The sequence below is a fragment of the Aulonocara stuartgranti genome (assembly GCF_965226115.1).
Source record: "Aulonocara stuartgranti genome assembly, chromosome: 11".
NCBI classification, from domain to species: domain Eukaryota; kingdom Metazoa; phylum Chordata; class Actinopteri; order Cichliformes; family Cichlidae; genus Aulonocara; species Aulonocara stuartgranti.
In genome coordinates this window covers 15,242,779-15,266,112 of record NC_138947.1, presented here as the reverse complement: position 1 = coordinate 15,266,112, position 23,334 = coordinate 15,242,779, and the positions used below count along the sequence as shown (strand labels likewise).

General features: G+C 38.2%; 1 protein-coding gene across 3 annotated transcripts; it reads right to left on the bottom strand.

The window, feature by feature from the left end:
- Positions 1 to 1,672: 1,672 nt before the first annotated feature.
- Positions 1,673 to 22,902, bottom strand: cd4-1 (CD4-1 molecule). Of its 3 annotated transcripts, none has more exons than XM_082552809.1 (11): positions 22,816 to 22,902; positions 9,406 to 9,529; positions 5,954 to 6,024; positions 5,702 to 5,857; positions 5,450 to 5,599; positions 4,890 to 5,126; positions 4,425 to 4,802; positions 3,474 to 3,716; positions 3,227 to 3,327; positions 3,079 to 3,122; positions 1,673 to 2,862 (listed from the first exon to the last, which is right to left on the bottom strand). In XM_082552809.1, the coding sequence occupies exons 3-11, from the start codon at positions 6,009 to 6,011 to the stop codon at positions 2,832 to 2,834; spliced, it is 1,398 nt and encodes a 465-aa protein (XP_082408935.1). In that variant the 5' UTR covers positions 6,012 to 6,024; positions 9,406 to 9,529; positions 22,816 to 22,902; the 3' UTR covers positions 1,673 to 2,831. The 3 variants fall into 3 exon arrangements, with proteins under 3 accessions (XP_082408935.1, XP_082408937.1, XP_082408936.1); XM_082552811.1 differs by having other exon boundaries at positions 3,079 to 3,119; XM_082552810.1 differs by lacking the exon at positions 22,816 to 22,902 and adding an exon at positions 19,158 to 19,247.
- Between the last annotated feature and the right edge of the window lie 432 nt (positions 22,903 to 23,334).

Sequence of the window (23,334 nt, the reverse complement as noted above, 5' to 3'; positions counted from 1 at the left end):
TGATTCAAATTTCAATGGTCTTCTCAGGATGGTATCATCATACAAAAAGTGGGTGATCTAACAAAAAAAAATAAAGTAAAAAAATAAAGTAAAAAGCATTTCTGATGGTTGTTAACAGATACAGTTTACAAATGATCATCAGTTAGAGAGACAAATAGTTCTCACTGTGGATTGTGTGATGTTGAAGCTTGTGGACATTTAAAAATATGTAAAAGCTATTAGTTTAAAAATGTCCATCTGATGCTTTGTTAAAACAGGTTAATTCAGCTGCTATAGCTTTCGTGTAAAAAACCCTAAAAAGTTTTGGGGTTTCACTTATGAGTTTTTCCTCACTGTAACTCGAGTGCGATGTCTGCACCTACTGTGAAGACCACACAGGCTTTGTCTCATGGATGCAGGAACTTGCATTCTCTCAAATGGCCAGCAGGGGGCACCTCATATAGATGCAGAAAGAAGTCAGACTGTATGGAAGTCAATAAAGAAATCACTCATGAACACTTTCCTGATGCCTTATTGTTTCAATTGATAGTTATTTTAACACAAAATTATGCATTTTGTAATATAACATCAGATTGTAGTCAAAATGAGGATTAGGCCTGTGTCAAACCAGAGTGTGGTTTAGCTCAGGCCTAGTTACTGATTGATACGCTGCTGCCTTAAGAGCTGCAGTGCTCCTTGGGTCGCTCATCGTCATTGCTAAACTCAAGGTTTCATGGCAGGACTTTGCAAACCAGTGGGTGACACCATGCTGGCTGTGTCCATTTTTTATATACAGTCTATGGTTGGTAGAGAAGCAGTTGGGAAACAGTAAAAAAAAAAAAAGTTGTGTGATTGTTGTTTATGTCAGTTAAATGACTCCTTTGGCCACTTCTAGATAGATGTACGGATCACATTAGAGTCTGTTTGGTAGTGCAGATTGCGCAAAAAATGAAGATAAAACGATTGCTGAAAATATGAATTATTAATTTTCAGTTTATAAAACAAAATGAAAATGCTGATGCTAATTCTGACCATTTTGCTCTTTAATCATATTTACTTAGTTAAACAATTTTAAACAAATATTTATATTATTATGACAAATGACAAACACGACATTTCTTTACAATCCTAAAGCAAACATGTATAAATGAACACGCTAGTCTGAATAATCATCGAGTAACCTATCGTTGGTTTAACGACAAACATTGTTGCATGGAGCTGCAGCACCTGCCTGCCTACACACTGAATGCTTTAGAGACTTAAAATGAAGGCCTGGGTGTTTCTGTAACGTTGCCATCATCTTTTATTTAGGTTTCATATGCTGTAAAGGAAACATACAGTTTGACACCTACACAGAGTTTTGGTTCATGCATGTTCACTAAAGACTTAACAATAAATGTACTTCTTTTGAGAAAACGGTGATCGAGGCAGAGTTGAGGATCAGCTTCGATTAAAATCAACCCAGATGGGTTCACAGAGCTCGCCAAGTCCTTAAAGAGCATTTTCAGCCTGTTAATCTGGCTTTTGTACACAGCAAAGGTTTCTTGGCACCAAGTACATAATTACTGGTTTAAGTAATGTGGGGTGTTTTTATTTTTATAGGTGTCATATTACTAATAATGCTGAAGAGGTTGCTAAAGTCTCTGGACTAGCCTATGGTGTATGTGAAATGAATTCCCTCCAACAGACGGTGTTTAGATTTATAGATGTTTTAATATAATTGCATGTCTCATTACGTCATGACATTTTTCCATGAGAAAACTGTTCGAAGAAGAAAACTACCACTGTTTTCATGAGAACATCACCATATTAGACATGATGAAAAGTACAAAGCACAAACATTTATTAAATAACCTTTACGGCAGTTCCCTGAAAACCTGATGGTTGCGCTGGAGGACAAGTCAATTTGATCTTTTTTTTTGTTTTTTGCAAAACTTCACAGCAATTCATCAACTAGTATGTAGGTGTAGGCATGTTTTGCATCAGTTCCTCCATCCTTCAAACTAACTATAGTCACAACTAGAAATGTGCACAAGCACAAGGAACCATCTGGTAAATAAACAGGTCCTTTAGCTGGTGATGGCTCTTGAAGAATAAAGAATTACTTAAAAGTAATGCATCTTCCAAGACAACTGTTAAAACAGTGCACAAACTTAGCAGGTGAAATGCCACTTCAGCAGAATATTAATGAAAGTAATGTTAATCTTCTTCCATCTGCGTTGTAAAGATTTTGGAACACACTGAAGTCTGAGCCGGATAACAACGCGTCCGCTGGGGAAGCTGGAGAGGACTGTGCGGTGGTGGACACCCAGAATCACAAACTGGTACGACGTTCCCTGCTCCTTCCAGTATCGACGAATCTGTCAGATGGATGCCATCCCGCTAAATTAGCCCAAGAGGACCTCTACAGGAACATCACTCAGAAAGATTTTGATGCTTTATTGAAAACATCTGCTAATGTTTTTACACATTACAGTTTTCATCTTTCCATTTTTAGCAATAAACTTTACACAAATAATATGCTGCACATGTAAATTTACAGAAGCACCTACACATCTGAAAGCATTACAGACCTCCTCAAAAATATACATAAGGGTACAGGAAATTTAGTCTACAGATAGACTCAAAGTGTAAATGATTTAAAGTCACAGACGGTAATAATCATACACAAAATACATAAAATCAGTCCAGATTGCCTGATATGTTTGATCCTCAATCCAACAAAACTCTTTTGTACTTTCCAGTATGGCAAAATGAGAGATGTAAATCCAGGTAATCAGGTAAATCAGAACATATCAGATCAGAAATTCAGCGTGTTCCCGTTTCTTCTTAAAGATCCGGTCTGTGAGCTTTCATGTTCTGTAAAATCCTTTTGGTTTGGGGCTGAAAAAGAAAAAGTCCCAGGTTTCTGTTTGAGTTATGGAAACTGACGCAGAACTACAAAAGCCAAATCATAAATGCTTATTTAAGTAATGTTCGTACTTCAAAAAATATCTCATGGCTCAAAGTGTCATTCAGATTTTAGTGCTAATAAGTGTGCATGCTTATAAATGTGGCTTTGGAGCCATTTTACCAGTTCAGGAAATGGTTAGTACGTACTTTTTGCACTGGCAGAGTTGATGCCTGAGGAGTCTCGTTTTCTGCTAATGTGAGTGACAAAGAGGCAGACACAGAGGGGTAACTCTTAAAGCTGAACTAATAACTCAGTGTGATTGAAAAGAAAGGAATATGAACGGCTGAACTGTACTTTTCTGCGTCGGTAGTGGATGAAAGCGAGCACGAGGAGGAGGAGAAGGATGACTGCTGCGCTGCAAATGATCACCAGCATCCACACACTCAGTCTGGGTTCTGTACACAACAGAGACAGACAGTCATCAAACAGTATACAGTATAGAAAGAACACATCATGTAAAAGAAGTTTCTGTCTTAAAATTTTGTGGTCACAAGGTCAGGCCCATGTCACACTTCCTGCTCGTCTCACTTCCCGTGCTCACCGATCTTAAGCAGTATCTCATCTGACGTCAGCTTGTTGCCGCCCTGCCACAGCTCACACCCCCACTTTCCGTTATCTTCTTTGCCCACTTCCGGGACAGTAATATGGGTGGGGTAAGAGATGTAAGATGACGTTTTAGGTGAAGTCCAATTTAACTTCATATCATTGGGCAGCTGGTCACCAGTGCTGCAGGACAGATTGACCTGCTGACCGTAGATTAGCTCTGCTTTTGGGTGGGCGATGACTGGAGACGAAGCAGAAGAGAAAGAACAAAGAAATAAAATGAAAAACATGCATTTTATAAAATAAATTGCTTCAAAGAAGTTGTCTGTAACGGCATTTTCCTGAAATCAGACTAAAACTTTGGCCACGAAAGCAGCGATGATGTCTAAACAAGACATTTTGATTTCTTTCCCAAATAAAAGCTTGTAAAAAACAAAAGGTTTGGCTTCAAACCTCCACATGTGAATGCTGTAGAAATTCAACATCTCACATCAATATTTAAATATAGCTTTTATCATTTGAATATAATGTGAGTTGTGGGTTTGCTTGAGAACAGTCCAGAGAAATTGTGTTATAGGAGCAATTTCCTGTGAGTAAATACATCAGATCTGTATTTGTTTCTGGTTCTACTTTAAAAAACATTCAGCCGCAACTGAGAAATCATAGTTTACTTCATAAATTCTCATAACACACGGTCCAATTAAGATTCACTGTGTTAGCACGCTGTTCTGGCAGAGGGGATGCTTAATACAGCCAATTAAAACAAGAGGAGCTTGTGAATTAGAAACATGTCACACTGTGGACACTTGCAAATAAATTCAGTAGCAGAGAAATGAAAATACTGGCTGAGCAGGAAGGCAGCAAGAGCGGTCACAAAGAAAAAATAACCCTAAATATAACGGAGGTGAGTGCAACACAGAGCTGGTCTTGTCAAAAAAATGTGACTTACTTTCCAACACCACTACGTCTACTGTGGTCTCCAGAGTCCTGCCATCTTTAAATTTCATTGAGCACGTGTAGCGCCCTCTTTCTTCTACTGTTGCCTTTGATTTGGTCAAAGACAGATTTCCGTTTTTAATGTTATATACAGGAGACAGTCCTTTGTCTTTACCCCTCTTCCAGGTAAGTTTTTCCAGATCGAGGGAGAAGAGCTGCTCTGGATTGTCAGAAAGGGTGCCTGAGGAGAGTTTAGGAGCAAAGTGCCACTGAACTTCCTCAATCTCCTTTTTTTTCACTTGTTCCCAGCTAACATGAGAAATTAAAGAACAAGGGATGGTGAGAGGCGAGTCTGTGGATGTATACTGATGTGAAGGCACAGGGGCGAGGTCTAAAAAGGAGGAGAAACTGTTAGAAACCTGATCTTAAAGATGAGGATACACAACTGCGAAACAAATGCAAACACACAGAAACTCACCCACAACTGTAACAGAAACTGGGAACTTCTTTTCATTGGCATTTTTTTTCACTACGCAGTCCCACTGGCCGTTGTGTTCACTTCTGGCTTGAATGTAGAATATTCCTTTGTTTCCTTCTCTGTTTCCCTGGGGACTGAGCCAGTAAATCTCAGGTGGGTTTTGAGGAACACTTCCCAGACTGCAGGTCAGACTCAGATAATCGCCAGACAACAGAGGAGAGGCTGATTTCTCAATCACTAGCACAGAAAACAAGCAGAATAAAGGAAACAGAATAGAAGTGATATGTTTTACATTTTAAAATAAACTTTTTTCACATACGTAGTTTAAAAAAACAGATTGTCATGTCCAATGAATTCATAAAGGCCATGTTAAGAAGTTAATAAGTTAAACTGCTCTTACATCAAACATCTCAGGACACAAATTAAAAACATGCGCTATATTTGAACAACTTGTGTAAGACTGTTGAATATGATGCAGATATGTAAATACAGTGGTTTAAACTTTAATAACCATTAATTAAACTTACACACTAATCATGTGACCTTATTTTTGCTCTTACCATTGACTTGAATGACTTTAAATACAGTGATCGAGTCATGCTGACCGGCTGCGCTGATTTTACAGACAAAAGTCCCAAAGAGGTCTTCCTGCAAAGCCTTTATGACCAGCGAGGCACCAGTTAAGGACAACCTGTTTTTCCACTTCTCATCTACAAGGCAGAAAGTTATTGTTAAAAATATTTTTTTATTTACCTGTATTTCCCTGCTCAGTAACAATAAATAAATAATATATACATAAATATATGGTTTACCATTACTGAATCCCTTTCCGCCTAAGGGGTTAAGCCAGGCAAGTTGATGACCATCCTGTTTTTCAAAATACCAGTACACATAAGAGTTTGCTGGATAGGATGTTGGCTCCAAGGTAATATCCTGTCCCTCCTTAGCATAAATCTCTTTCTGAGCACCTACAAGGATGAGAAGGATGTTATGTGTTAATACGGAATATCAAACAGTCCAGTTTCCAAATGAAAATAAATAAGTCTACAGTCAGGGCGTCTTACCGGTAGTTGACACAATCACAGCGATAAGAAGGAGAAGGGACTGAATGAAGTTCTTCATCCTTGTTATATGTCTGGAAAATATAATAAAAATACAGTTTATAGATTTTTATAGTAACTATAAGCTTTATTTTTATAGCTTCTTTCAAATGTTAACTTTTTTGATTAAGACTTCAAGCCTGATTATTTGCTACTTTCTTAAAAGAGCAGAACAACATTCAAGAAATGTATTACTTTCTTTACATCAGAAAGCCCGAGGTATAATTGTTATATATTATATGATCACAAATGTATGTAGTTCTTTGAAACAGATACAACACAGAAGAAAACCATAAAGAAAATCTCCATGGAATTAAATTCCACATCAGCCTGCTTCTTCAGTTTATATGGCAAATCCAATTTACTGTTCAATTGTCTGAGATTTGCTGCCTGAACTCAATACAATCCTTTAAAAAAATGCATTGACCGATTGATTTGAGGGTGTTTAGTAGTGATGTTGTACTTCACTGCATACGAATCAATAAATAAATAACTCTCTATGTAACCTGTAAATGAAACTTGAAGGTCTTTCAGAGCTGTTGAACAGGTCCGCAATACATCGTAAATATGTCGTACTGTATTTAATCATTTAGTGACAAACAAGAAGAAAAGTAGATGTTGAAAAATAAGCATTTCAGTAAAAATGAGTCTTTAGTTTAGTTGTAGCGTCCTGTGTATATTGAAGTCTGCTGCAAAGTGAAATCATTCAACAGGAAGCAAAGGGGGGTTTGTGGTGGTCTCAGATTTTGAGAGATTTGAGAAGATAAAAGACAAGTAGTTCAGAGAGCTGAGAGTAGGCGGCCTGTGGTGGGCTTTGGATGAAAAGAAGCAGACAAATGTTGGAGGGAAGAGGCTCAGAGCGTAAGCTGGCTTGTGGTGGGACTTGATTTAGTGAAGGGTGCAGATTCTTATCCCAGTCCTCCCTTCTTCTGCCTCTCACACCCCCTCTCTTCCTCCTGTGTTCCACGAAAGACGGATCTCTCCACGCTTAAAAAGACCACAGCACCGGCAGCACACCTAGACTGTGGTTTAAGGTAGATGTTTCTCTCCTTTTTTTTCTGTGTTTCACCCCTTATCTCTGTTTTTCTTCTCTTTGCCTGTACGCTGTGTTATGGTTGTACACAGAAACTCTAAATGTATGTTTGTGTAAAAAGATAAATAAATGAATATTGAAAAAATGTTAAAAGAGGGCATTTATGTGCCCTCCCAACAAACACACTCTTGAAGGGGAAGCAGCTTTAAAGTAAGATTATGAATATTTCTTTAATGTATAAGCCGATGTTCATTAAAGACTTTTTATTTTGAATGAGCAGATTGAGCGAATCAGATTTATTTGTGCAACACTCCACAATTTCCAGAGATCTTAGGAACTATTTGACTTTTAAATGATAAGACTTGAGTTCAGTATCATATTTTTCCTTTTTGGATTAAACACTTTAGATCAAAACATAAATCGATCAAAAATAATAAATTATTTTGATTGAAGAAAAATGGCAATGCTGTGATGACACGATTCTCTATGAGACGTGGATAAAGCTGTGGGCTCTTTATTCGTGAAACAGACGAAGATCAGAGAATTGTTCATCAAAATATTCTTCAATAGTGAGGTAAAACAGAACTTTACGCCTAAATACAGGTTTTTTTTATCGGCGACCGAATGTGTATGACTGTGTATGTGACAAATAAAATTTGAATTTGAATTTGAATTTGTTTTAAATCTAAATTTAATGCGTTATTGTATATAATATGTGGAGACACACAATAACTGCTCGTGTCCAGTTATTTTGAGTTATTGTTTAAGGTTTAACTGCTAATAGATATTTAAACTTACGGTAAAATTAAAGGTTTGCGGAGTCTCTAGTTTGGGCCAGCCCGGGCGCCGGCTCTACATGTCTCTGTGCAGTAAAGTGCCCCCAAATACCTTTAATAATATTACAGGTTTTCACTAGTTTCACCATTGGAGGGAAAATCAGCTCCACGTATGATGCACAATGTCCTTATGGGCTAAATGTGCATAAATGTGTTGGGATAAATATAAAAGTCACCAAGTCCTCCTTTGTCCTACTAATAGCCTCATTATTCACATGAAAAAATAAAAAATAAAAATTCTCGTAACAGCTTTAGAGTGCAATCATCTCTCTAGGGGTCTCACTCTTAAAATCTTGAATTAAAAAAGCTAATTGTTAGCGCTCATAGATGAGCCAGCTACCAGAAGAAGAAAATCAACAGGAAATATTAAAATCTGAGGTGTTTTTGTGTTGAGGGAGAATGTCTCAGAGAATTTATGCTCCAATATAATCTATTTCACTCGACTGAAACTGCATAGTGTTTAATATGAATTGTATCAGAGTTTGTAAGAAACAATAATGAGGGAAGATCGGTGATGGAGTGAAACTGATGACAAACTGACGTTCAAAGTCATCGCACCTGTGGAAGTATAACCCAGAAACCAACATGATCGTATCTGCAGTCAGGAGGGAGCTACAACAACAAATACAGAGATGGGGGGGAGGGGAGGATGAGGGTCAGACACAGCAGAGAGATGAAGGAGGGGAGCTGAATGAACAGAGAAACCAGATTAACAGCAGCATTTCATTTAATTTCATTCATCTCATTTTTTTAAATCTTCATTTGTCTTATTTATTCTTTTTTTTTGGCCAGACTTTAAATTAATTTGACAAAAAGTTTCCTTTATTTTTTTCACCATCACCTCAAACATATTTTATTTATGAAGCTTAAGAAAAAAATTAAAGTGTTAGATTGTTTGTTTTTCAGAAAAATCAGGAATAGTTGTGTGTCATAAAGCGTGAATTTGTGAGTAACTTAAAAAATAACTATCGCTAATGCTACGTCAACATATTTAGTTCAAGCTAAAATAATCCACCGGTGTAAATGTTTATATCCTATTTTATTGTAAATGTATAATTTGAAAATTACACATACATCTTTTGCTCAGCGGTCATCTGTTTTGTACGGGTCAGTTGCTCAGCGCTTAAACGATTATATGTTTTAGTTAAATGTAAGAAAAAAGAAATACAAGAAATGGATTAGCATTTTAACATTTTTAATAATACAATCTGAAATTACATTTTCAGGCAACGTTTAATGTGTGTGTTTTTAAAATCCTCCAAAAAGTTTATTATTTAGTTTTTTCTTTCAGTTTTTTCATATCTGGAGAGGATCGTCACTGCGCTGTCGATTTATAAAACTTACCTTGGAGCTCTAATTGCATAAAACTCAGCGTGATATTCTGGCTCCACTGGGCCTGTTGAGGCTTTACATGTTTATATTTCAAACTTATTATTTAAAAAAATGTGATACTGATAATTCTAGTATAAATTAACTTTACAACGTGTGCCGTGGTTCTGAATTATGTGTGTATTAGGTTAAAATCTGAAAAATTACACAATACTTACAGCGGCTGCTCAGTGCAGAGTGTCCCTCTGTGCTCAGTGATCCGGAGTCAGTCGGAAGTGTTGTATATTTATCAAACGAGCCCTCTTTTTAAATGCCGTTGCACCTCCCTCAGCACTGATTGGCCTGGAAGACACACACACAGATGCTGATCAGACCCAAAGTCAGAAAAATGACCTTTGATTGGTTGTTAAACTCTACTCAAGATCAGTTTTCGAAAGTTTTCTACCCCCTTAAACTGTTTACCGTTGGGTACTGTTTAGAGTAAACAAAATATCTAAGATTCATATACACAAAACACTGAAACGCATCGCTTTGGCAGTGTAATCATGTCGTCATTTAACCAGTAAAATTAAATTTTTTTTGAGTTTCTGTTTTTACTTTTAATCTGTCCAGTGGCTATAATAACAAATAGAGAACAAATCTTAATGGGGTAAAATGTCTTAGCTCATTAAGTATGAGATGCTGTTTATGTCATAAACTCTGTGAAGGGTCTCTCCGGACTCATTATCTATCCTTAGCACGTTCTAAGCGGCACATGAGCCGCTTACAAACTAATTTATTGTAATTTTCCACTGGTCTTATAATTGTACCAATTTAGATACATAATTAGTGTATCAGAATTCAAGCATGAACTGCTGAACCAATCTTCACAAAAACAGTTGACTGATGCAAATTAAAAATGCGACATTTCCTGGAGAGAAAGTCGGATAAAGTGCAGAACGGGATGAGAAAAGCAAAAAGTTTAGGGATGTTTTTTTTCCTGGGAGAGCGGCATATATGAGATTAATTTATATATGACGGAATAACAGACTTCATGGACTTAAAATCTTCAAGTCTATCGACGACGGTGCAGTGCAGCGTCTCTTCTGTAAGGTCTCGCTCTCACTTCCATGACCAGTGCTTTTCAGAACCTCTTCGCACTTTAAAATTGCCCTTATCGTTCATTTTTTCCCCATCTTTGACATGTTTAGATTTCTTCCAGAAAGCAAACAAATATTGCTGTCTGAACACGGCGAGCGAATCATCAATCAACCAATAATCACGGCCTAAGTTTTAAAGTTCAGAACAAGATGAATGGATGTTAAAGTAGAATAAAGTCAACAAACACAATTACTTTGTGAAATTTATAAGTCCAACCAGCCGCGCGTGTAAAGGTGCTGAAATCACAATCGTACAAACATACCCGCCAGAATAAATGTTCACAATATGTCTTCTTCAGTTGTTGCTGAGTAGCTTAAATGTTACTCATTTTTCGATGTATATAATCTGTTTGTGCTTGTTACGGAGCTCCGCCGAAGCTACAGCATCGAGTAAAACATTCATCAAAATAAAAACCACTGTGTCATGTTATTTGGCGGTAACTAGCAGTAAATTGAAATTTCCTTTCAATCTAAGATTCGATGAACTGATTTTAATAAAACAAACTGTACTGAAATGTAAAGATTTGTCGAGTAAAGAAAATCTTCCCTTTGTGCGTTTGACAAGAAAAGACCCGCCAAACGGTCAGCGCGGGTGAAAGCGATCAATAGTTTTTTATTGAATGTTTCCGTCTTACATAATTCCCGTTTCTTTATGTCTTACCAGCAAATTTGTATTAAACAGAAAAACTGATCGAACTTCATCAGAACAATGCTGGGTTTGCGAGTTTTAACTTCAAATGACCGCGTGGACTCGTTTATGACGTTAGCGGTGTAGAAATATTTGTCTTTAATCTTTAATCATGAAAACATTTCCTACCATGAATTCATCGGTCTACTTCACTCATATTTTTTCATAGATTACAGGAATTGGAACAATGGTGTGTCAGGGATAATGGAAAGTTGTGTGGGGTCATGTATGATGATGGAAATGTTTCTGGTTTGTTTTATTTAAATGTTTTTACTTGGAATCGCTGCATTACAATGTTTTACAGTGAGCGTAGCTAACAGACTCAGAGAACCAAATCTGCAAAAGTCGAGCACATACTCGGTGCCCGATGACGATGAAATATAGCTAAAGCGTTTGAGTTGGGTAACATCAAAATGATTTAAAACCGTTGCTGATTACATTAGAATAAACACAAATAGAGCCATGTAAATTAGGTTTTGTTGTATAAAGTATAAAGGGGTCACTTTAGTTGCTAAAATATCTGGGACCCTTGGTTAACAGACAAACACGTGAATAAAAGGTTGACCAGACTGAGGTCTATGACGGCCAACATTAGTCTGTAAATGTAACTGTGCTAAATGTAATTATCAGCAAACTACTTTGTTCATTTAAAAAAAGGCACGCAGCATCAATCCAGTTCATTTTACCAGAGTGTGATCAAATTCATGGTAGAGGCGATATTCTTCTTTTCTTTGACATGAAGGCAATCGGTCGTCATCAGTCAATCTGCCATGCCACTAAAATTCATTTATACGTATAGCTTGCAGAGTTCGGGCAGTCCGGGAGAAATATAACAACACCTTTCCCTCAATCTCCCTTCTTGACCTGAAAAGTGATATAAAGAGTCCCACAGATGACTCTTGTTGGGGATCGGTATCATAATTTTGAGCTTAAGATTTCAGATTCTCTGCACATTTCACTTTTCTCTCTGTACGGCACTCTGATTACTCATTGCTTTATTACTTAATAATAGTAACTGTCCACCTGTGAGGGAGCTGATCATCTGCTTGTTCTTATTTGCACTCCTAAAATGCAGCCGAGTCACATCTGCGCTCGACTCAACAACATCTGTAGATTTCTGTGTTTTCTCACTGTTGTCAGCTTCTCAGCTTCTCAGAAGTTGTACACACGAGCTGTATGGGTGAGTACAGTATTGCCTTACAGCTATGGCAGCTGTGCTGATGTGCTAGATAAAACATTAAACTGCAAACTAATTACAAAAATTAGAGCATCTTTGATGTCCTCAGAAAACATGAGAGATCCTGTGACTGGAAGATTACATTAAATTGAATCAAAACTGCTTAAAATTTGGGCACAATACCAGTGAAGTACTACACTTTGAAGGCAGGCCTGAGAGGCTCAGCAGCATGTTTGACACAGATGCACTGACTCTGTAAAGGGTTATCGTTTGGCTGTTTATTCTGCTGAAATAGAAGCTAATCGCTTATTTTTCATTCAAGAAATCAGATGATCTCTTCCATCACAGCTAATGAAGGCTACAGGGATCAGACTGGTGCTGCAGAAACATGCTGCTGAGGTGGTTTAGATACAGGAACCACAACAAGGACAAAACAAACATCTCACACACGTCTCATGTGTCTCTCTGAGGTTTCTCTGCCTGCCTCTGTACTGCCTTCATGAAGGGCTCACACCTGCTTCTGTTCCTTCTGAGCTCGAAATGAAACAAGCTTTTGTTCACTCGTAAAGCAAAACCTTCACGTCTGTGCTGCCTCAGCCAAACGTTTGCTTACAGGCCTAAATGAAATGAGCTTTTAAATGGAGCTCCTTTCAGATTACTCGGATATAAAAGCGGCTGCAAAGCCCGCGATCAGCGCGACACCCCTTTCTTTCCTCGGTGGATGCATATTTGTTTATGAGCTGTGATTTTGATGGAAAACACCTTGAAAGTGAGGACTCCCTCATTAGTCACACACACCTAACGAGGGGGTGTGCACCACACTGTGTCATTACTGAAAAAGAAAAAGACAAAGTGTGGGCCACAAGCAAGAAAGATGGGTGATTCACTTTTTTCATATGCCTCTCATGCTTCCTCAGCCTCCAATCTCTCCTACAGAGGGTTTCCCTCGGCAATCGATCTCTATTTCCTGTCTCTGACTTGCGCTGGTTTTATTGTATTTGATAAAATTACAGGTTAGACTTATGGCGTGCGATTTAGCCAAAGACGGGAGGATGTGCTGAAGGTGCTGGGTGTGTGCTGGAAGTTTAAGAGTCTGTGGCTGTTTTTGTGTTTCATAAATAAACAAAATGTCAGTGGAAAAGATGTTAAGAATCAGAAACAAGTGACATTCTCCCTCAGTGCCTGAAAACATTTAGTGTGTTTCATCATGAGGGGAACTTCATTCAAGCTTCTTTGAAACCTCAAACTTGTGAAACAGTCGCAAAGACAGAAAAGTTTACTGTCTCTCCCACTCATCGCTAAAACCTCCATCATCAGTATCTATAAGTTATTTTTGGTTTGTGGGCCGCTGGATGATCGTTTTTATCAAAAGGAAAATGTAGATTTTGCCACAGTTCATGTAGATTTTCTAATTCATATGGACTGCACACGACTGCTACTATAAATCTGTGATTAAGATGATGAGGTTAATGATGACGTTTGTTTGCAGTGGAAACACTGCTGTATATTTCCACAGCGCCTACAGACGTGTGTGCAGCATATGCGCTGAGCGTAGCTGAAGCACGTTACTGCATTCCTGTAAGTAATCGAGATAATATGATTATTCGCTTATTGTAATAAATGAATAAACAAAATGGAAACAAAAAACATTTGATGTCAGTTTTAGAGCATTTCTCAAAACAATGACACAAACAAAATTCAGTTTTCAGTCAGTAATGTTTTTCTGTACATCCTACAGTTTATATCCGGAAATTATGGAAATGTTTTGCAATTTTTTTTCCATCAACATGCATTCAAATAAGAACTAAATGCATTTTAATTGCATAAACGTTAGGCACAAAAACACTATTCCACTACTCACATGTTGCCACTCATTGTACAGACGGCCACATTCAAAGTGTCAGGAAGAGTTCAGTGATGTTCCTTTGCTACATCTGCCCAATAGCTAAAAAACACACTAAGCTGCCATTAGATTAAATAATCAAATCATTTTAAAAATATGCCTCACAAGTGCATTTGTGCAGTTTTTTTGTTCGCTGCAGGCTCAGCCTTGCGGCGTTGATTTTGAGGAGCCTGCTTCCTAATGCCGCTTCAGAGGCAACAGGAGAGGCAGATTTTTTAATGGGCTAAAATCATCTTCAAAGTTAAAGGTAAACTAAAAGAAATAGAAATAGAAAAAGTGTTTATATTGCCTTTGATAATGATGATCATGACCTGCGGTACGAGTCCAAAGTTTGCAGACTGATGTTTAAAAAGTATCTGTGACAAATTTAATAAAACATCTGATGCGCAAATACGCACAATAAAACACAGGCAATATGAAGCCAGTGTGACTTTTGGAAGATGTGAATGTAAACATCATTAATTCGGAAGTGAGAAATGTAAAGATGCATTTGTCGTTAAGTTTTCCACTCGCTGGGCTGCTGCTGATTTTTCGCAAACAGTTATTTAGTAGCAAACTACAAGCAAAACACACACATACTTGGTAGAAGACACAGTTTCCCGGTTCTATAAGGTAAAAGAGGCTTAACTTACTCAGCTGATGTCGTTCTGTACAAAGTCTTGTTACAAAATGTGGAGAAATAAAGAGATAATTCACTGTGACTGAGTGGGTCATCTCTCATATTATTATCTACTAATTTCTACCTCACAAAACAATGTTTACTCAGTTCACTCTAAATATCTTACGACTGTATAAGGAAAACGTCAAAGAGTCAATCTCCTGAACATGAAACATAAACATTTCGCTCTAAGCACTTTCTATTTCTTTTCCATGTGGGTAGTCAAATTAAGTGACACTCTTTTTAGCACGAAATCCCCCCCCCCCCTTCATGTCTGCTGCAATCATTAAATGTTAGAAAACACTGACAGAGAAACACAAAAAGGGAAAGACTTAATGGTACCTGCGTTATTTGTCACAACTTTAGGACGTCTTTTAAGAATGAAGACAATCTCTTACATTAGAGCTGTATTAGACAGCCAGTACAGGTGCACAGTGAAAGAGTTTCTATTAATATGAACCTACTGAAACAGGAAAACCAGAAAACATTTGTTACACAAACAGAGCTGAAGAGCATTTAAAAAGCCGGCCATAATTTAACCATAATGCTTCATTTCCTGATTCACTGCATGTTACCCTTTGCCTACTAACAACACTTTCCCTTCTTTAGTTTTAAAAGCCAACAACACACAGCAAGACGAAGAGGAGCAGCTGAGACGCCACCTATGAGAGGACAACTTTAACAAACAAGAAAACACAGGATTTTAGCCTGCGACCGGTCACTGACCGATCACCCTCTGCAGGTTGCTTTAACAGCGATTCCAGTCATGAAAAGCTGCTCTGACACTAAAACCTGCGTGGAAGTGAAACACGAGGGGAGTTTACTGCAGGGAAATCACCCAGCACACGATCATTTCAAAAATAATCAGGAAATTCAGTTTTTAAAAAAGGAGTGCACCTGCAGTGGGGTTACAGCTGGCTGCTGTGTGCTGCCTCTCCCTGCTCTGAAAGCTCACACATCATCCTGCTTACTATTGCAACTGTTTTGTTTTGGTGTTTTTTGGTGTTTTTTGCAACAATCTGCTGCTGTTTGGCATTTAACAAATTTGTAATGATGGTGGCTACATTGGCACTTGTGTCAGGGTCATTACGTATGCACGTACGTTTGCAAAAAAAACCCCTCTCCGAATACTTCAATCTAACAAACTGGAGCTGAAATCAAGGACAGTTTACAGAGTTTTGCGCTGTAGTTTGTGCCGATTCCTTTGTACAAAAAAATATTAACAGGAAGCTACTGTAAACTGTAAAAAGTACGTTATATATAATTCCTTTTTCTTTGGTGTTCAGAGTATTAATTCAGAAATGTTATGGTGGTTATTTTAAGCTATTACGTGTTGAGGCTTTACCACCATCAACGAGACTCCTGTAGGGTTCAGTTGTGCTCACTTTCGGGGTAGATGCTCTGAAGTTAAATACCAAAGCATTCCCCTAACCATGTCGTGGAAGAAAAAGGGGAACTTCTACAGAGCCGATATCTTGTCATAGTATGACAAAACCAAGAAACTAAACTCGGGGTGCCCGAGCGAGGAGATGCTGCTACAGTCATGTGGAAAAGATAAAAACACCCTCTTTGATCTCTAAAGTTTTAATGTATCACACATAATAAGAGAGATCTGATTCTTAGCAGTACTTAACATTATTTAAATACAACCTCCAATGAACAGCAACATGTGACATGACATATTGTGTCATTATTTATTTAGTAAACGTTAAAAGTTAAGAAGAAGTTTATGAATAATTAAACACATCCGTTTCTTATATAGCACTTTTCTACTCAAGGACTCAAAGCGCTTATACATTTTGCCCCATTCACCCATTCACAGACAAGCGCTTGTTTCTACTTCTACAAGCCTGTTAACTTACTGGCATACAAATTGGAGCAGGGAGGGAATCAAAAGGGATCCAACTTCCAAAAAGTAGATGACATGCTTTATCTCCTGAGCTACAGCCGACATAGCAAAATTGGTATGGCTCGGATCTGGACCACACAATGTGCTTACACATGGCTCACATACCGCAAAGAATGACGGCCTGTGCTGCCCCAGAACAGTTTCAGCTCTGGCCGCAGATGTCAGCCTAATGTGTACCTTAATCAAGCCGTGTAATAACAACATGTGCCGGAACATAATAGTGCAAAAGTAACATGAGGAAACTCTGTTCAGACAGTGAATGGACTGATTCTTATATAGCGCTCCTCTACTCTCCCAGATTACTCAAAGTGCTCTATACAACATGACACATTCACCCAATCACACACTTTCTCTTAACTGAGTGCTTCCTAACTACATTCATACACATTCACACTCTTGATATGCAGACTGGAGGAAACAGGGATCGAACCACTAACCTTCTGATCTACCTCCTGAGCTACAGCCACCCTGTGATAAACATGAGTAAACCGTCTCTAGGTTTTGGATAAAGTGTACACTCACAAACCTGTCAAACCTGCATTTGAAACGTTGGCTACCATAGCAGTATAGTATTGCAACATGGCATTTGGGTCTTCTAACTAAAATAGGAAAATAGGAACATAAATTATGTCATGATTGGCAGACCTGGCCCACATCTGGTTGACATACACCCTGCCATGACACCAGTCGGGCCAGATCTCTTTTCTATGATCCTGGGCCACATAACCAAAAACATAATCGAGCCAGATGTGGCATGCCATCACATAGTCAGTGCCATCTACGCCAAGCCTGACCCATATATGGATGACATACCACTTACCATGCCAGAAGTCAGCCAGCAGTGACGGCTTGGTACCAGATCCGGGCCAGACCTGCTTGCTATGTGGGAGCCACCACTTAATTCCTTCATTATAGGACTTAAGTGGTAAGTAGCAGCCTGGTGCTGATAATCAAATGCACTTCATTAATTAATCATGTTAACTGTTTTAACAGGTTACAGGTCTGGAGCATTCAGGTTTGTGTTAACAACAAGAAAGATATCAACGGTCTGGTAATCTAACTAACTGCTATATGTAAATGCTATAAATGCTTAAGGCCATTTCCTAACATTGTGAAGTTTATTATTCTACACCGAGAAAGATTGTTCATCAGTGGAAAACATTTAAGACAGCTGCTAATCTTCAGTGGACGTCCCAGCAAATTCACACCAAGGTCAGACTGAGCAATGCTCAGAGAAAGTGCCGAAAACCCAAGAGCTACATCTCAGACTCTACAGGCCTCAGTTTATTAGATGTAAAAGTTCATGACAATACATTCAGAAAAAGACTGAACAAGTACATCCTGTTCGGAAGAGTTGCCAGAAGAAACACTGTCTAAAAAGAACATGGCAGCATGGCTTTGCATCTGAACAAACCACACGACTGCTTTTAGACAGATCGAGCTAAAATAGAGAAGTTTGGCCATAACGCTCAGAAAAATGAACCACAGCTTATCAGCACAAACACCTCAACTGTCAAGCACAGTCAGGAGTAATGATTTATGTTTGTTCTGCTGTCACTGTCCTGAGCTGACAGTTAACTTTATACGAAACACTTTTAGAAATGTGAAGCAATCTGTCTGACGGCTAAGTCATGCAAAAGAACAACGATCGCAAGCACAGCAGCAAATCAAAAGTCAAAAATCGAGATGTTGCAATGGCCCAGGAAAAATCCAGCTCTCAACCGGACTGAAATGATGTGTTGGGACCTGAAGAGAGTTATGCACAAATGAATGCCTACAAACCTCAATGAACTAAAGTAAAAATGCAAAGAAAAGTGGGCCAACATGATGTGAGACACTGATAAAGTCATACAGAAAATGATTATTGTTAAAGGTTGTTCTGCAAGCTCCCGAATCTTCTATTTCACACAGTTTCTGCTTTTTCATCTAGTTTTTGTTAACTAAACAATGAAAGAGTTTAATCACATGTTGTTGTTTTTTTAATCTTTAAGGGTCGTGCGACCCAGTGTCGCACGACATCACATATTTGTGATCGCTTATAGCATCACAAATATGTGATGCTATAAGCGACCTTATAGCATCACATATTTGTGTTTTATAGTTTACTGCAGAGAAGTTTTGGAAGTAGACTGTTACTCTGATACTAACAGATGCAACACTACCTTACAACAACCTCACAGGTATGCGGCCATACAGCTGCTGTTATGGTATGCACATTTCTTTAACTCTACTGGCCTGACAGTAGGACAGGATGTGGTTGCCGTGTTGCCTGCAGATCCCTGCTGAGGACCAGATGATATTTTATTATGTCCTGATACATAAAAGTTCAGAATGGGAAAACGGTCCACTTCCTTTTTTCACATAAGCGTAATTTTACAGTAATATGCTGTTTATGGAGGTTACACAAACAATAAATACATGTATCGCAACAATGTCCTTTAACAGTGACATTTCTAACCTGCTGATATCAAGAAGTAAAAAATTTGATTTGCTGACCTGAATTTGGCTCCTGATGGTTTGTAGCGATGGAATGACAAGACAAATGGAAATAGCAGAAGGAGGGACACACCCTGGTTCAGAAATTGCAGTTTCACTTTGTATGACTGCATGTTTGTGTCTATGAGTGTGCACATTTGGGTAATACAGTGAAAAAGAGAACTGACTAATGCAGTCCCATGAAAAGGGAATCCTAATGTCTCATATGAGAACACCTCCAGTGTAGACAGGTTATATTTTCATAACAGGGTAAGGGAAACACATCTCAGTAATCGCCTACAGAGAACATCAAAATACATACAGTGTGTGCCTCTAGGAGACTTTTTGCTCACTGCTAAAGTCCAAGAAGAAGAAACAAGTACATTTAATGACTCTTCACGATGATATGCAACAAAAAGAGTAAATCAGCAGCACTTTAGTTAGTCAGTAATAAACAATAAATGGCTTTGAACTGCTCTGAACAGCTTTATGGGTGTTCCTGGATAAACAGAGATAAACAATTCAGTCCTTTGAATTGTAGGAACAGCATCCGGAGCATGAAGCTGAAACAACCAAGAACCCGGGGACATGTGATCGACATTCACAGGCCAAATCAGCCAACCAACCTCAATCCTACTGAGCAAACTGAAAACAGACTACCCTCGAAACGAGAAAGGCAAGAAGACAGTTCAGCAAGTAAGAAGTGCCTGCTGACACCTGTGAGGTGCAGCATTCAGCTGTACGTTAACATTTTGGTGTAAAAAAACAAAACAAACAGTCAACACTTTAAGCTCAAGGTAGCGCTTCTGTTTCAGACTGTGCTGCAGCGCTGTGCTGGTTGGCCACTGATGGAGTTTATCCGACATGTATGTTACCAAATTTAATTTCTGTCACAAAACATTTAGTTTTAGAGCAAACTGGAACATAAAATGTGCACACGCAGCAGAAGTAACATCATACAGATATGTGAAAACCAGCAAGTGTCTTAGTTAGAAGTTGGGCCGCAACGTGCCGCCTGAACAGCTTGGGTGCACTTTTCTACAATATTTGCGTTAAATCTTTGAGACTCTGCTGGGGGGGATGCTCGCAACTCTTTTCCAAGATATTCTCTCATTTGATGGGGAGAGCAGTTCAGTACATCAGCCTAAAATCATTCATACTGGGTTAAAATCTCGTGTCTCGGGAGGCCGTAGCACATTGTTTTATATTCAAACCGTTCAGTGACCCCTCGCGCCCTCTGGACGGGGGCATTTCCATCCTGGAACAGACCGCTCCCTTCAGGATAGAAGTGCTCCATGAAAGGATAAAGTGCAAATCAACTTTTTGGTTGCTTGATTTCTAGTGACGCTTTGCTCTCGAGGGACAAGCCCCTCAAAGTAAAAAGGGGCCACTGCATCGCATTGCTTCGCTGGCAGGGTCGGGGCTTTTCAGGATTTTCCTTTAATTTGTTACCATTTTGTAATATCATTTTTAAAATTGTGAGTTATATGACTCCTTTTAAGCTCTGGCAGTAGATAAAACATGGAGAAGCTGAAAGGAGGCGATCTATTAAAGCGCTCGCGCAGAAAGAGCCAGGTAAATTTATTTTTTAGTATTTTACACCAGATCTTTGTGCGTCTGCAGCCACTTTGCCATGTTTGCTAGATCTAATTTTAATGGTACTTATCATGAGTAAAATTTAAAACACTATGAGCCACGGATTAGTGAAATCTAGACTGTTATCCTGATATAATGCTCAGAGATGAGAAAAGAAGCACTATAATCTCAAGTGAGATATCTCTAACACTAAATTATTGCCCATTTTTGTAATATTAATCAAAAAATTTGAGCCAGTTTAATCCTACACTTATTATATTTTATATTCGAGTGAGAGTACAGCACTTGGTAAATTTCATTTCATTCATTCATTTATTTATTTTTTCATTTATTTTATATTGGCAGTTTTCATAGGAAGCATTTTCAGTTTCAGGGTCCTCCTAAAACAAAACCAGTAGGACCCCAAAGCCACGCAGGCTCACTGCTTCACGACTCTTTGGGACCATTCAATAAAACAAGGCCGTCATTGATGTAACCACCGTACGCGCCACCTGTCTTTAACGAGAGGTCAAAACTTTTATTTTCTGAAGGTAACCTAGTTTGGATACCTGTGCCTCTGAGTTTAGAGTTTAAAGCAAATATGAGATTTTACCACTTAGTGTGATCTAAAGTTAATTTCCTCAGTATAACAGCTGAACTATGCTCAGTGTTACAGTTTACAAGGAGATTTGCGTTAAACAAGCAAATTTTTCATTATATTACAATCATTTGTTGCCCACCACACGTAGCATTTGAACTAACCCTGCTATAAGTAAATTTTTTGGCATCTTCTGACATTGTATTTCTAAAGATAGTACGCACGCTGGAAGCTTCTCAGAGTTACTTGTTTGTTAACGAAAACTCAGCAGATGAGGTGCGATCCACACTCAGCTGTAAGTGGGAACGCTACAGGTCTTATTTACCTGAACTAAATAAAAGCAGTACATTACTGTCGACACTATCAGTGCCAAAAATATAAAAATAAGATAAGCTGTGAGATTTTTTTCGACTTTTTAAGGCTGTTTTAAGGCAGAAGTTTTAACTTGTGAAAACATTTTTAATGTTATATACTTAAAAAGAGAAATACTTTGCTACAGTGTGTTTTAGTAATTTATAAATGCCGTAAAAGAAACACTTTACCAAATGTGTTAAAAATATTTGAAGGTATTTGAAGCTTTTTGATTAACGTTGCTATTTACCTACAAAATTAAGCGTTCTGCATGGCACAAGGCCCTCAGCAAAGCTAGCACTATCATATTTTAGAGGAACAACACACACACTAAACTTAACATTCAAGCAAACCTGCCTGATTTTAAACTGTTAAGAATATTGTAACTTTCTTTACATTTTTTCAAAAAAATTAAAATTAGTTTATGTCCTGATTGCGTAAGATCAGGACAAATTTAGCATCTTATTGCAAAATCAACAATGTGTTGCTGGCGCTGCTGTTATTGCATAAATTTTGATCTTTACGTTTAAAGAGACTGCAGAGCAGAAAATTCTATTTTAGGCATTTCTGATGTGACATTTTGAAATCCTCCTCAGGGTTGTCATTAGGTTTAAGCACATCAGAGAGACTAATGAAGGCTGAAAGACGTCCCATAGAGGGTAAAATCTACAGATCAGGTCCGGCTCATTTGAGAATTGCTTAAGTCTGATGATAAAACAACCATAAATCTTTCAGTGTTGACGAATTTAATTCAATTCATGTGTTGACAGTCAGACACACTGAACGCTGGCTACGAACTGTGGATCGTCACTTTCTTCTAATGATATAAATATATATGAAAATAATTGTGCCAGTTTTTCAGGCAACAAACACAAACACGAGCAGATCAAATTCAAGACAAATCAGTCAAAAAACTTTTAAAAGCGGCCTCTGTTGGGACCACATTTGAATCTTGACCCTACGTGCCCCTTTGCGTCTATCAGAGTGGATCTTTCGCAGCGTCTCTGACATTTGTCAGCATGTAGTTATGATTCGAGCCCTTGACATGTTGTTATCCTGATTAAAGTATCATCTCCCTTGAAGAAAAGCTTTTAAAACCTGCTACTATCACGTAAAACACTAAAGTATACATACAAAGTATTACAGAGTACTTACATGGGATCTTCTCAGTACAGCTATGAGTTCAGCTTTGACACTTGGTAGGCTGTGTGCACTGCAGGTGCCTTTTCAAACACACACACACACACACACACAGGAAGTCAGCGTTCACTATGATCTCACCCCCTCTGTTATGCACTTAATACATTTTACAGACTAGATTACAAGTTGAGGGACAAACCTGGAGGACACTTTTAGAGGTTTGATAAGCTCAACTTAGTGCACAAAACAGGGCTTTTCTTAACTCATATAAAAGATTGAAAATACTTCACTTGTGCATATTTATGAGCAGGTATGTATGTATGCCACGGGTGGTCGTGTTATTGAAGTAAACAGGTGTTTACTGTTTATTCCATATCATGAAGTGCTGCTCTGGTGTCAACAGCTGCATGGTATTGCACCAGTTTTAGGGAATTCGTGAGCTTTGAAACCAGTGTAGGCATGGTCTAAAGCAGAGAAGTGCAAAAGAACAAGGGTGTAAAAGTTTTAAACTATAGTATTTTAATTATTTTGTTA